General features: G+C 40.1%; 1 protein-coding gene across 2 annotated transcripts in view; it reads right to left on the bottom strand.

Annotated features, from left to right (window-relative positions):
* Positions 1-1,190: 1,190 nt before the first annotated feature.
* Positions 1,191-12,743, bottom strand: part of LOC121912929 (solute carrier family 45 member 4) — a 59,186-nt gene continuing 47,633 nt past the window's right edge. For both annotated transcript variants that reach the window (XM_042435490.1, XM_042435491.1), the window contains exons 5-16: positions 9,258-9,437; positions 8,543-8,733; positions 8,263-8,443; positions 7,040-7,504; positions 5,958-6,229; positions 5,205-5,366; positions 4,696-4,795; positions 4,474-4,554; positions 4,245-4,375; positions 2,736-2,804; positions 2,466-2,620; positions 1,191-2,377 (exon numbers count right to left, since the gene is read on the bottom strand). In XM_042435490.1, the coding sequence (XP_042291424.1) occupies positions 2,197-2,377; positions 2,466-2,620; positions 2,736-2,804; positions 4,245-4,375; positions 4,474-4,554; positions 4,696-4,795; positions 5,205-5,366; positions 5,958-6,229; positions 7,040-7,504; positions 8,263-8,443; positions 8,543-8,733; positions 9,258-9,437 (2,168 nt within the window). In that variant the 3' untranslated portion in view covers positions 1,191-2,196. The remainder of the gene's footprint in view (positions 2,378-2,465; positions 2,621-2,735; positions 2,805-4,244; positions 4,376-4,473; positions 4,555-4,695; positions 4,796-5,204; positions 5,367-5,957; positions 6,230-7,039; positions 7,505-8,262; positions 8,444-8,542; positions 8,734-9,257; positions 9,438-12,743) is intronic.

Here is a 12,743-nt window from a genome sequence, read left to right as displayed (position 1 = left end):
CCATTTTCTATCTATTTTTGTGAAACTGAAGTGAGGGCAGCAAGAGAAACATTGCCCACATACAATTTCATGCAACTAACTGAGGCTGTTGGTTTCAAGAAATAATGATTTCTCCGTTAGTGCAAGCTGGGGTTTTTTTTGTTTTTTTGTTGTTTTTTTAGGAGGCAAAGTTGGATTTTGCCAACTCGGCTGTCAATAAAGTTCTAGCTTTCAAAACTGGCTATTTTGCTTTACTGTACAAATGTTTTTCTGGGTCTGCAGGAGCTGCTGAAAATGTTTAAACCTGCCTCATTTGTCTTATTTTGGATCTATCTTAAGTTAAGACATGCATTTCCCAATTAGTAACAATTCAAATCTTTCTTAACATTTAATGGAACTTCTTCTCCAATAAATGTGTCGAACTCTTTAAGGTAGACACATTTCTCCAGTCCTCCCTTAATCTTGTGCCACACACATTAGTAATTAACATCTATATACTCTCTACTGATTGTATTTGGCCCAGTTCAGTGGAACCAACACACCTACACCAGAAGCATAAATCCTCTATCGAGGTTCAAACAAAAAACCTAACCGCGTTACTACAGGCTACTAATTCTCCAAACTAACAGGATTTATTTTACCTCTCATACATTACTTGCACATTAACTGCATTTTTTTTTCAAAAATTATCCATGATACGTTCTAATATTTCCCATTTCAGACTCTGTTCATTTCTGGTACAGTTGAACAGAAAGAGTGTCAGGAATCCCCGTCCTGCTGGCGTCATAAGATGGACGAATCCAACACCCCCAAATGTCTCAGAGAGGATTTCAAACACTTTTCAAACTGAACACAATTTACCAGTTCTCTCAAAAACGGCTCAGCTAATGTGCAGTTAGTGACAAAAGTTGTGCTAGCACTTCCTAAAAACAAACAAAAAAAAAGCAACAAAGACAGAGAAAGAGAACAACTGCACATCTGTCTTCTCTTCTCCTCTGCTGTTTGGTTTGTCTCTTCTCTTCTCCTCTAACATGCAGCATGTAGGTTAGTCTGATTATTCAAAACAAACAGAAACATATGTCTCTTTAAAACATTACTCTGGGTCCTCAATGAATCATGAAAATAATATTTGGGATAGTAATGCCCTGTATACTGCACATATTGCATCTATGCTCTATCTGTCCTGGAATTTCACTCAATACACATCTGGATTGTTGTTTCTGTTTCTTTTACTGTCAATATACAGGCAACTTTATGCTCATGCTCTACATTTTGGAGCAGAGTCTTAAATATGGTTGTCTTTGCCCTGGAATGAAGGCTAAATTTAAGATTTAAGCACTCCTGCCACATGGAGGAGGGCAAAAACAAAACACTCACAATCAATTTGGGGGCTCAAACTCAATAATTTCTCCCCAGGAACCAGGCTTCGGGCTCTTGGTTTCAGAAATGCCACTTCCGAAAGTCTCTAGAGTCTTAAAGCTACTGTCGCAGAGTGCTGTTAAAGAGCGTGGTTGAGTTTATTTTGGTGAGCGCGGGTGCCTCCGCCGGAGACGCCAAGTCAGCAGACGCACACTCTCTCGTCGATCGGCTTCCGCATCAGGAAGCAAAGATTCAATCCACAGCGAGGAAGAACGATTTTCAGCATTTTTTTTTTTTTTTCAAATGATTGCAGCTTCGAGGACTAATGTTCATTAACAACGTTCATTGGATTGTGTTGACCCCGGATGAAGAGGTGTGTGCGTATGTGAGGGTTTGTATGAATGTACAGTATGTATGTAAGTGAGTCCCCTGAAGTTTCCTGTCCAGGCAGCTGCTCGGTAGCACCTCCTAGAGCCCCTGAGAGACAGAGACAACCTCTCCTTTAAACCATGACCTGTGAATTTCTCACTGTTAGATGATCGTGACAGATCAATCAATTGTCCGTGAGGGCTAAGTGGAAGGAATTTCGGTGAAGGCTGAGATGGCACAAGGACCAGAATGCTTTTTTTTTTTAGGTTAAGTTGGTCCCGTTGCAGATTGAGTTGTTTTTTTCAGCAAATTACAGCACACCAAATTAGAGAAAAGCCCAAACAGACACCAAGCCGCCCTCCTCTCTCCTCTTCAGCACGATGAAGACATCCTGAAGTCTTTTCCGACAGCGATGGATAGAAAAGTGACTTAATTTGTTTTCTGCTATAACCTGTAGCTTCCTCCTGTCTGTCGACTCTGACCGACCAATCACAGAGCGGACTCATTCTCCGTGTGACAGGAAGTGGTCGTGGTGGTGGCCTTGCCCTCCTTGTTGAGTTTCAGGAAGCTGGGTTTCTCCTTCACCACGGTAACAGCCACTTCGTTGCCACTAGGATTTTCCAGGGTCGTCAAAGCCCGTTTCTCTGAAGCTTTGGCCGAGACCCCTTCCCTGTCGATCACAATTAAAACCGCAACTGTTAGGACGACATTTTTTGGCTTGGTAATGTCAAAATATTTGAAACAGGTGGTTTTCTCACCCGGTGTTTGGAGTGGGGTAAATGACCAGGAAGCAGGCGGTGAAGAATCCAAGGAGGGAGCCACCAGAGGCCACCATGGGAATGACACGGACGCTGCCGACTGCTTCCACTACAGCACCCAGAGCTGAGGCCGCCAAAATCTGACTGATGTACACCTGCAACATTACATGTGGATTATATTAAAACACAATTGTCTCAGTATAATATAAATACAATATATTAGACTCAATTAAATACTTTTGGTACTGTAAAGACAATGTGAAGACGCACTTGGCAGGATAAGATGGCACAGTCGATGCCAAAGCCTCTCCGGGAGTTACCAGGACTGTGCTGGATGTACTGCAGGAAGCAAAGAAAGTTACAGTTACAGTTTGTAGTCCTAAATAAATAAGTAAAATGCTCTGTGTGCATTTCGATCAGTTAATGAATGCCACTGAAATCTAAATATTCAAAAAAAAGTTTCTGATATACAGTATTACAGACTGTTGCAACACAGAGAAACACATAAGAGAATTGATCATTTTTATTCATCGTAAATAATCCTTATGTCGCTTTTTTAACTGACATCTCTAACTTGAAACACATCCAAATTAACAAGTTGCAATAATTCATCTTTAGCTTGACAGCAATTTAAAAAAAACAACAAAAAAAACACAGTGAATCCAGAGGATTACAAAGAGAACAAAGATAAAAATTAGTTTGCTTGAAGATAAACTTTTAAAGAATAAGTTTCACTTTATTCCACATTTTTCTTAGTGTCAACAAGGAAATGTAAATCAGGCCGCAAATACATAAACTTAGCACAAAAAGTAAGGAAATTTGTGTTTGGTAGATTATTTCTTTGTTGTAACAATGCTTCTTGGCAATAAATCTTATACTGTTAGAAAGTCTGTTTATTTCCCTTTTAAATGGTGCAACATTTGTAAGGAACATGCATTTGTGGGATGAGCAGCAGAGCTGAGTATGTGGGTTACGCCCATGAAAAATATGCCAAATCTTCTCTGCCAATGCCAAACAGCTTATCCTGCCATTGACTCTTGTTTGGTGTTTAGTGGATTGGATGATTGAAGTTTGAAGAAACAAGACATATTGGCAATTTACCAATTTATTCATTTAACAAACAGGAGCCTCAGTAGCGTGTGGAAGAACCATACACAGCCACAACAGCCTGGCACCTCCTCCTCATGCTGGTCACCAGCCTGGTCACACTCTGCTGTGGGATGGCATCCCATTCTTCAACCAGCATTTGTCGCAAGTCAGCCAACGTGATTTTGTTGGTCACTCTGGCACGAACAGCACGCCCAAGCTGATCCCACAAGTGTTCAATGGGGTTGAGGTCAGGACTGCTGGCAGGCCATTCCATCCTCTCCACTCCCAAATTCTGGAGGTGGTCTCTGATAAACCCCACCATCCGACAAATGCTGGTTGAAGGATTGAATGCCATCCCACAGCAGCGTGTGACCAGGCTGGACATTCTCCAAATCACACACTGGCCAAAATATCCACTCCTCATGCCTAAACCTAACCGTAGAAGGCAAGGAGTACTAGCCAATCAGAGGCAGAGTAGGGCAGGTCTTCGCAGAATGCGCGTGGAAAAAAAAAAAAAAAAAAGGTGGCCAACTCGTAGTTTGGTAAAAGCTTTTCACCTAAATTTCAGACATTTGTGCCTCATCTTAATGAGGACAATCATGTTTATACATTAAATGTGCCAAAAGGCATATTTACATCTTCAGTCTCTGAGCCAGTTGATGTTACACATTAATTTGAATATTTCTGTACCTCTTTCATTTCGTGATATTGTCCTAGCAGAGCGTAAGGACAGTAGGAGATACTCATGGAGATGATGCCCATACTGCTAATCATCACCATGGAAACGTAAACATTAGGGAAGATCGCCATGACAGCCGTTCCTATGGAGGGAAAAAAGAAAGATATCAATTCAAGAGTTTCTTGTTAGCGTAGCTTATGGCTTAAAGCCTAAAGGAGTCTTATTCTACTCTTTTCATACCTATGGAGAATCCAAGTGTTCCCAGGATGTAGATGACCTTGATGCTCAGGTCAAAGTTATCCAGGTATTTCTGAAGGATAGCTGGATAAAATAATGAAGAGAAAAGAGGAGAGAAATAGAGAGTAGTTGTTGTGTTACTCTCCCATTCTGAAGCTGAAAAACAGCCACATTTGAGCGATCTGACGCGTTTACGTTTCTGTGTGTGTGAGTGTGTGTTGTCACCTGAGCATGTAGCAGCAGTCATGGCATATATAACCAGTCCCCAACATCCCATTTGAACTCCTCTGTGATAATTTTCCAGCGCAGTAGAGTTAAGAGGAGCCTGCGAGAAAAGGTACAGGTTTAGTTTTTATTAGAGCTATGAATGCGAAAAATAACGGTTCAGATGGATCCTGCTGTAGAGAGTTTGACATGATAGACAGTATATAACATATGAGAATAACAGAATATGAGATAAAGTCTTAAGGAAAAATTTTGTGGCACCTTTGGGATTATTTGGGATTTTTCTGACATAGAAGTGGATTTACAAATGCTTGATTGTTACCAAGATGTCTGATAAACTCTAAATGGCTTTTAATTTATTTGGAACCATTTTCTATTACTTAGATATTAGAGATTATGTAACAACGCAGAGTACATGTTTTCAGGTCAAATAATGAATCACTTCACTTTGTTTTTCTATTGGGAAAAGGGTAATGTAGGGATTATATTTATATGTTTTTTGCTCTTACAGTAGGATCTCCATGGTAGATGACTTGTCCCATGAAGTCTGTGAAGAAGAGGGCCTCGGCAATGATGGAGAACCAGGTGAGCAGGTGACAAACGCACAGCCGCAGCAGCTCCGGAGGCATCTTCAGCATGGAGAGCCACAGCAGCCGCACGGTGGTCTCCACCTGACAAGAGGAGGAGGAGAATTAATGAAACATCACACAAAATACTACAGAAAAGATACGTTTCACAGTGAAGGGAAATGACAGTGTTAGCTGTTGCCATGGTTACAGTTACAAGCACAAAAACCTTGAATTTCCTGACAAAACATAAGTCTTGGATTCCTCGAATGTATTATTATTTATTTATTTATTTGTCAGCATGTGAAAAACAAAAATGTTCTGTACAATGTGTCAAGTTAGTGGTAGTTAGTATTGATGCTATCATTGGATAGTAATAAATGTATATATATGCATCCATCCATTTTCTGCTGCTTATCTGGGACCAGTTCGCAGTGAAAACCAGACATCTTTCACCCGGGCAACAACCTCCAGCTCCTCCTGGGGGATCCCAAGGCATTCCCAGGTCCCTCCAGCATGTTCTGGGTCTGCCCCAGGGTCTCCTACCAGTTGGACATACCTAGAGCACCTCCAGAGGGAGGCGTCCAGGAGGCATCCTAACTAGGTGCCCAAATCACCTCAGCTGGCTCCTTTCGATGCAAAGGAGCAGCTATATATATTATATATTAGTAATAATTTCATCCCTCTGCTCCTCACCTCGCCCTCTTCACTCTCTGCATCTCCGCTGGAAGAGTTTGTGTTTCCACTGCAGTTTCTGTTCCTCCGTCTGTTCCTCCTCCGGTGTCTGGCCTCCACTTCGTACAGGTCGTTCATGCTGCGAGACGGCTTGATGAGAAAAGCAGCGTTGGCTCGGCGATAGCGGTAGCGATGGCTCCCCACTCGGCCGTAGTAGGAGAAGGTGCAGGACGGCTGGCGGTAGAAGGTGTGACGGTGACGCGACTGCCGTGTGGGAGCTCCAGTGCTGGCGGCTGATATAAGAGACAGTTTATTATTCTTCTTTAGATATCTCATGGGTTTATCTTCCCATCCAAATTGTGCATTTTATCCGTCTGGCAGGAAATTATACAGATTATTTCCACCTTGACAAATACAAAATTTCCCACAGATCCATTGTTTCATTTCCTAATTGCCTCCTCAGAGTTGCTACTCCAGGAAAAGGCACTCAAGATATGGCTAGTTGGTACATCAGGGGCCAAGAAGCTTATCGCTCAACGTTGGATATTTCTACAAACTGTGAGAGTAAAACACTGGCTCAGCCTGAAATAAATACAAAATAGGATAAAAAATAAATAAATAAACTTGTAACGATGTTACTCTGACTTCAACAAGTTTGGAACATAAAATATAACCACATATTTCAAAGGAATAGTTAAAACATTTTGGGAAATATACTTATTAGCTTTCTTGCTGAGAGATGAGAAGATCGATATGGCTCTCATGTCTGTAGTGAGCAATAAATATATAGCTGGAGGGAGCAGCTGGTTAGCTTAGCTTAGCACAAAGACTGGAAACTTACGGAAGCAGCTAGCCTGAAGGTGAATTAGCCCTAATTGTGGAACTATTCCTTTAAATATTTCAATGGCATTTCTGTAATCATTTAGATTCCTTAATCTTCAAAAAATCTTTAAATACAAAAAAGTATCTACAATAATAGCATTTAAAATAGCAATAAGGAAAATACTGTATATATTTCAATAACAATATCAATTTCTTAATTTCATTATGTTAATTTAATATACGATTAAGCATTACATATATTATAACATGAAGACACCGACCTTTGACCATGCCAGCACGATGAGCCTGTCCTTTAGCGCTCAGCCTGTTAGCATTGGTGCCATCTCTATCAGCATTTACACCGGCCAACAGCCGCCCATTCAGCGTCCGCTGCTCATTGAGTTGATTGTTCAGCAACGCCTCCTGTCCCTCGTCATTCTCCATTTCCTGTAAGAATGCAGAGAGGCGGGAAATCTTGGTGGTGGAAGCGTGTGTTTGGTGGTTGCCGTTTTGGGGGCGGAGCAGATCTTGACTTCCTGTGCTGCTGCTGCGTCTGATGTTGGCCAGCCGGGGAGGGGGGGTGGTGCGATTGGCATTGAAGAAGGAAGCGGTCGTAGGAGGCGAGTGGTGATAGGGTGAGAGGCGGTCAGTGAAGATGGACGGCTCGATGTGGCACAGGAACAACGCATCGTGGTCTAGGTGGTCAAGGGTAGCGTCTGCCATTGCGAGAACACTGTCACTTTTACCTGGAGAGGGAGGAGGTGAGGGGTAACAAGTTTAGATATGAGGAATTCAGAGAAAAAGGATGAACAAGAAGAAGAAGAGAAAAGGGCAACTAGAGTGGCATCTGTCATGTCATGACCACAACTTTTTAAGAGAGAAGACAGAAATTTTATCTCATGAATAAACTAAAAAAAGAAAAGCTAATAATTTAACTGCCAGATGGAATAAAATCTGGAAATAAAAAGCTGCAGACTATTAATCTTTAAGTCATATGGCTGAAAATCACTGATCTAGATGAGCCATCATAACACTGTTTGTTTTTCAAGGAGGGACAGAAACAGAGAAAAAGACATAAGATAACAGTTATATATCTTTTTTTTATTAGGAAATTTCCTAAATTAAGTAAATTAACTCAAAAGTATTGTTTGTCATTATTATATTTCTGCCATTTATGCCTGTTTGCCTGTTTGAGGTTTTTAAATCTCACTAGCACAAAGCTTTTTAACTAATAATTAATCATGATTTTTATTGTTTTGTTACTTGGGTAAATAAAGACTAACTGCCTAAGACGACTAAATTAGGCTTACTAAACCTAACAAAGCTGTGATAAAATCTAGTTAAATACTAAGGAATACTGTCTGTCTGAATACTAAGGAAAGGAAAATCTTGCATGCTTCGGAAACACAGGACTACCAGATATGATCATCATACACAGTGATAAATATAATTCAAAATTTCCGGCTGAAAAAAACAGAAAAATAGAGGAGACTCTTGAACTTACTTCTCACGAGCTCCACCTCTAGGAAGTCCATGTCCCCGCGCTCTGACTGGTCGTCTCCATAGGGGTCATACAGTTCATAGCTGTCCATCGTTTCATCCTCTCCGATCATTTCCAGCTTGGGAGCGAGAAGTCCGGCCCGGCCATTGGCAGAAGGTTGAGGGTGGTTGGGATCTGGAGTCTCCTACAAAGAAGAGACCAAGAGGAACGTGTTTTGTGACAAAAGTCATGCTGTAAACAAGTTTTTATAACTAAGATTTTACAGTAAACACACACGCCGTACCTGGTCCAGCCTGTCGTGATGGGGCGAGTATTGTTGCTCCTCGATGCTGAGCAGATGCAACACCACAGACACAGAGAAGAGGATGGCGGCGAAGAAGAACAGGATCTGTTCCTGAGACTTGAAGGCTGCTCCCAGGAAGGTGTGTGTCCAGTCTAGACCTCCGAGAGCGTAGCCAACCGCACCGCCAAGACCTGAACACACAGACACATGGAGAGGTTTAAACATGTAGATGGACACAAGGGGCACGAGGCCTGATTTGTTTCTCATTTACTGAGTTTGTATGAGTCAAATGTGTGAGTCGAGCCTGGTGAACAATTTGTTTTCACGTTTAGATGTAAATCAGTTTATCATTGACGTGACAATGAATTTACATCTTTAATTATTTGTTTGTACATTTTTATGTAGACTTGATATGTAATAATACTACTAGTAATAATAATAATAATAATAATAATAATAATAACCTTTATTTATATAGCACATGACATTCAGATTTCTAAAAACACACTTTTACCTACATATTCACAGCTAAACATGAATTTTAAGTTAATGAATGCTTGTGCAGGAGAGGTAGGAAGCTAAAAACTTATACAAAAGATCTCTCCTAAAAACTCAAAATATTACATCAGCAGCGAGTTTATTTCTGTGCATTAAACCCTTGCCATGTTTAGTTCCTGTAATATTTCTGTGTGTGTGTGTCAGATATTAGTTGTACCTGCTGAGGCTGCATGGATGTTGAGCGCCATGTCTTGGTCCTCTGCGTCCGCCACGTCTAACAGGTAAGCTCTGATTGGTCCCTCTGTTGCGTCTGCGCAGAAGTCCAACACCACCACTCCCAGCACAGTAAGAACGATTCCTATTGGCTGGCTCCCCTGCTCGTCACCCAGCGACAGACCTGACAGAGAAAGACAGAGATGGAGTTTGTTTTTATTAGTATATGACGAGCAAACCAACAGCGGAGCAGCATGTAACAAGATATTTGTGTTTCTGTTTTTTTTTTTATCTTATAATAATGTGACAGATATTTAGTTTATAAAGGGTAAGTTCACCCAAATTACAAAAGCAAACATATATTCTAACTTACCTGTAGGGGTATCTATAAATAAAATCTATAAATCTATAATAGATGTTTCTATTTCTGAGATTTCTTCCTTCACTGACGGGGCTAACTGAGAAAATATATTTTTTGTTATCTGGATAAAACAGCTCTTTAAAATTGACCTAAAGACCAAGTTAAGCCATTTCTAATATACACACATTTTGATGCGTGTTTGATGTAAAGATCATAAAAAAGGAAATAAATATTAAAAGAAAATTATTAATAGTGATATAAAACACACATGAAATAAGAATAAATACATGTAAGAATAAATGCATGTTCATTTGAAAGATGAATATTAAACTAGAGACTATAATCTCAATCTCTCTACATCCAGGCACAAACATCTGGTGCTGATGTAACCCAGGTCAGAGCTGCACATGTGATCAATAGCTGATTAGTGAGTTACAGCCGTGCAACACAAATACATACACACACACAAACACACACACAACTAGGTCACTGCACATTTCCCATACTGCTTTGCATGATGTGTGTGACCTTGTGTGTCTCATTACATATGTGACCATTCATCTTCCCCTCAAGCTGCTCAACATCTGTGCGTTCGAGAGAGAGACTGAATGAATGTGTGTGAACGAGACAGGGTGACATGGGAAAGCTTCATTAGTCTGTGTATAAGTGTGTGTGTGTGCGTGTGTGTGTGTGTGTGTGATATCATAGGTAGTCTGACGCAGCATGACTTCACAAACTGAAATCCATTAATGTCGAGGAAACAAATGTTCATAGAAGGAGCAACTGTGTGTGTGTGTGTGTGTGTGTGGGACAATGGAGCGGCACTACTCACTAGCCAAGCAGACAGGAAGTGAAATGTGATTGGTGGAAATGGGGAAGCAAACAGGAAGCATTTCCCTGTGAACTGCCTGCTCCTGTGTTCCCATGTCAACACACATACACACACACTAACACACTCATATACAGGTTACCACATATTTCCCATGTCACCCGGTGTTTTTCACACACAATCATATACATATTTCCATGGAAACATACACACATTTTCTCTCTCCTCTCTTTCTTTTTTTGTACCTCTCACACAGATACAGGTCACTGGTTTTTTCCCATGTCAACCCCGCTGGCAAGGTGCTCACAGACACGCACACAAACACACACACACACACACACTCGGTGCCCCTAAACGACCCGAGTGCCAACGTCTCTGCAGAAGAATAGAAGGTGGAACAGTATAGAATAGAATTGAATAGAACTGAATAAAATCTGCTGACAGAAAACAGTTCACACAGCACTTGTTCTTGTTATTTATAACTCCTTTGACGATTCATTTCACTTTGTTCTATTTAGAGACGTTTAAAGCCCCAGTTTGTATTGTGATTGTAATTGTGATTCCATTTTTCTTTCCTGCATTGACACACAGGACATTATAAGAGTTAAAAAGTGGATTGAAAAATTTTTACTATTACAAATAATAATCTGAAAAGAAAATCAGAGATTCAATTCAAACTAATTTGATCTGATCTGATTTGACAACAGTGTGTAGATTATTAGATTATTAGATAAATCAGTTGAAATGTTTCAAAGCTGAATTAAATGGCTTGAAATTGAGTGTATGTGTTTTCATGAGTTTCAAAGTCAGTATCTTTTAAAAACTCAATCAGATTCACCTGAGTAAAACCTGGTTGCAAATTTTCAGTCATTTCACGTTAAAAGCAGCATGTTGTCACTCATGGGGCGATGTTGAACTGTGCCTTGTTAGTAGTGCCAAAACAATGATTTGATTGATCTATTATTTACATAGACAATCACTTAGATAATTTGATAGATTTAGCCATTTATCAACCAAAAATGCCAAACATTTGTTGCCACTTTTGGTTTTGTGGATTTGCTGTTTCCCTTTGTTTTGTCATCTTGGGGTGCGAGAAATTAACAATTTTCTGACAATATGGACAAAACAAGCAAAACAAACCAACAAAGTAATAGATTAATAGAGATTAAACACAGCTCGACTTGGCTTAACCCAGACTTAACGTCGGCTCAGCACAAATCAAATTTCCTATCTTCTCTGTTGAGTCATGGTGCATTTAGTCGTTAAAGTCCCCAGGGATGTTTGCAATTATTTTAAGTGCTTATTTTACTTGTACAACATACAGCCTCTATTTAACATCCATTGCCTCAATTTTGGCCAATATGCCCTTCAGTATTGATTGAGGTTGATAGCTGGGACAAAAAACTACAGTAGAACCAGGGAGAGTACTGAAGAAAATATTACCGATGACATAAACTTACTTCCAGTTTTTTTGCATCTTAATTGGTTTTTATCAATCCTACATTGCAGCCTAAGTGTCTATTATAATATAGTATAATTATATATATATAGTATAATTTGTTTGTTCACAGGAAGGGAAAAAAGGAAAAACATCTGCAACATCAGTCAGTTTAGATGTTTGACGCACAGATGACATAAAACCCATGTCTGTTTACATGTGCACTTGCAACACATGGTTAATGACATTACAACCGGAATTACGTTGATAGAGATCAATATCTGTGCGGCACGATCGGCAGATGATCAATATGTTTGATTGGATGCATATGACCTTGGAATGACATCTTAGTGATGTAATAAGCAGAGGGCTTGACTGTGAGCAGCATCAGTCTCCGCAAAAGGACACAACCATCAGTGTGAGGCGGAGCTTTCGGAAAATGATGCTCCGCTGCTTCCAGTAAAGGAAAAAAAAAGTGCATGGTGAGTAAATGAAGAGCGCTCAAATTGTCAGAGTTTAGGGTTTGTTTTCCCGCTGGGGCCGTGATACTCCCAAGTGGTTTAGCGAACAACGCTGAGCAGATGCTACAAAGTCAAAAACAGAGGGGACATATTTCAGTGTCAGATAATTAATATCTATTTGCACTTTTAGTTTTGAGTTTTAAGCAGTTGAGATTCCACAACGCTGCTTTGCAGTTTTTCTTTTGTTCACTGTGAGTCCTTCAAGTCATTTTGCGCAAATCAGGTATTGTTTTTAGAGGTGTAATTTATGAAAATTAAGTAAAAAGTTCTTAACAATGAAAATCTACAAGTAAGTTTTCACAATTTGGCTTCAAGTTAAATCTCTGACATTCTCATTAGTA

Source organism: Thunnus maccoyii, chromosome 15 (assembly GCF_910596095.1).
Source record: "Thunnus maccoyii chromosome 15, fThuMac1.1, whole genome shotgun sequence".
Lineage (NCBI taxonomy): Eukaryota > Metazoa > Chordata > Actinopteri > Scombriformes > Scombridae > Thunnus > Thunnus maccoyii.
Note: the sequence above shows the minus strand (reverse complement) of the source record. Positions and strands in the feature narration are given on the sequence as shown.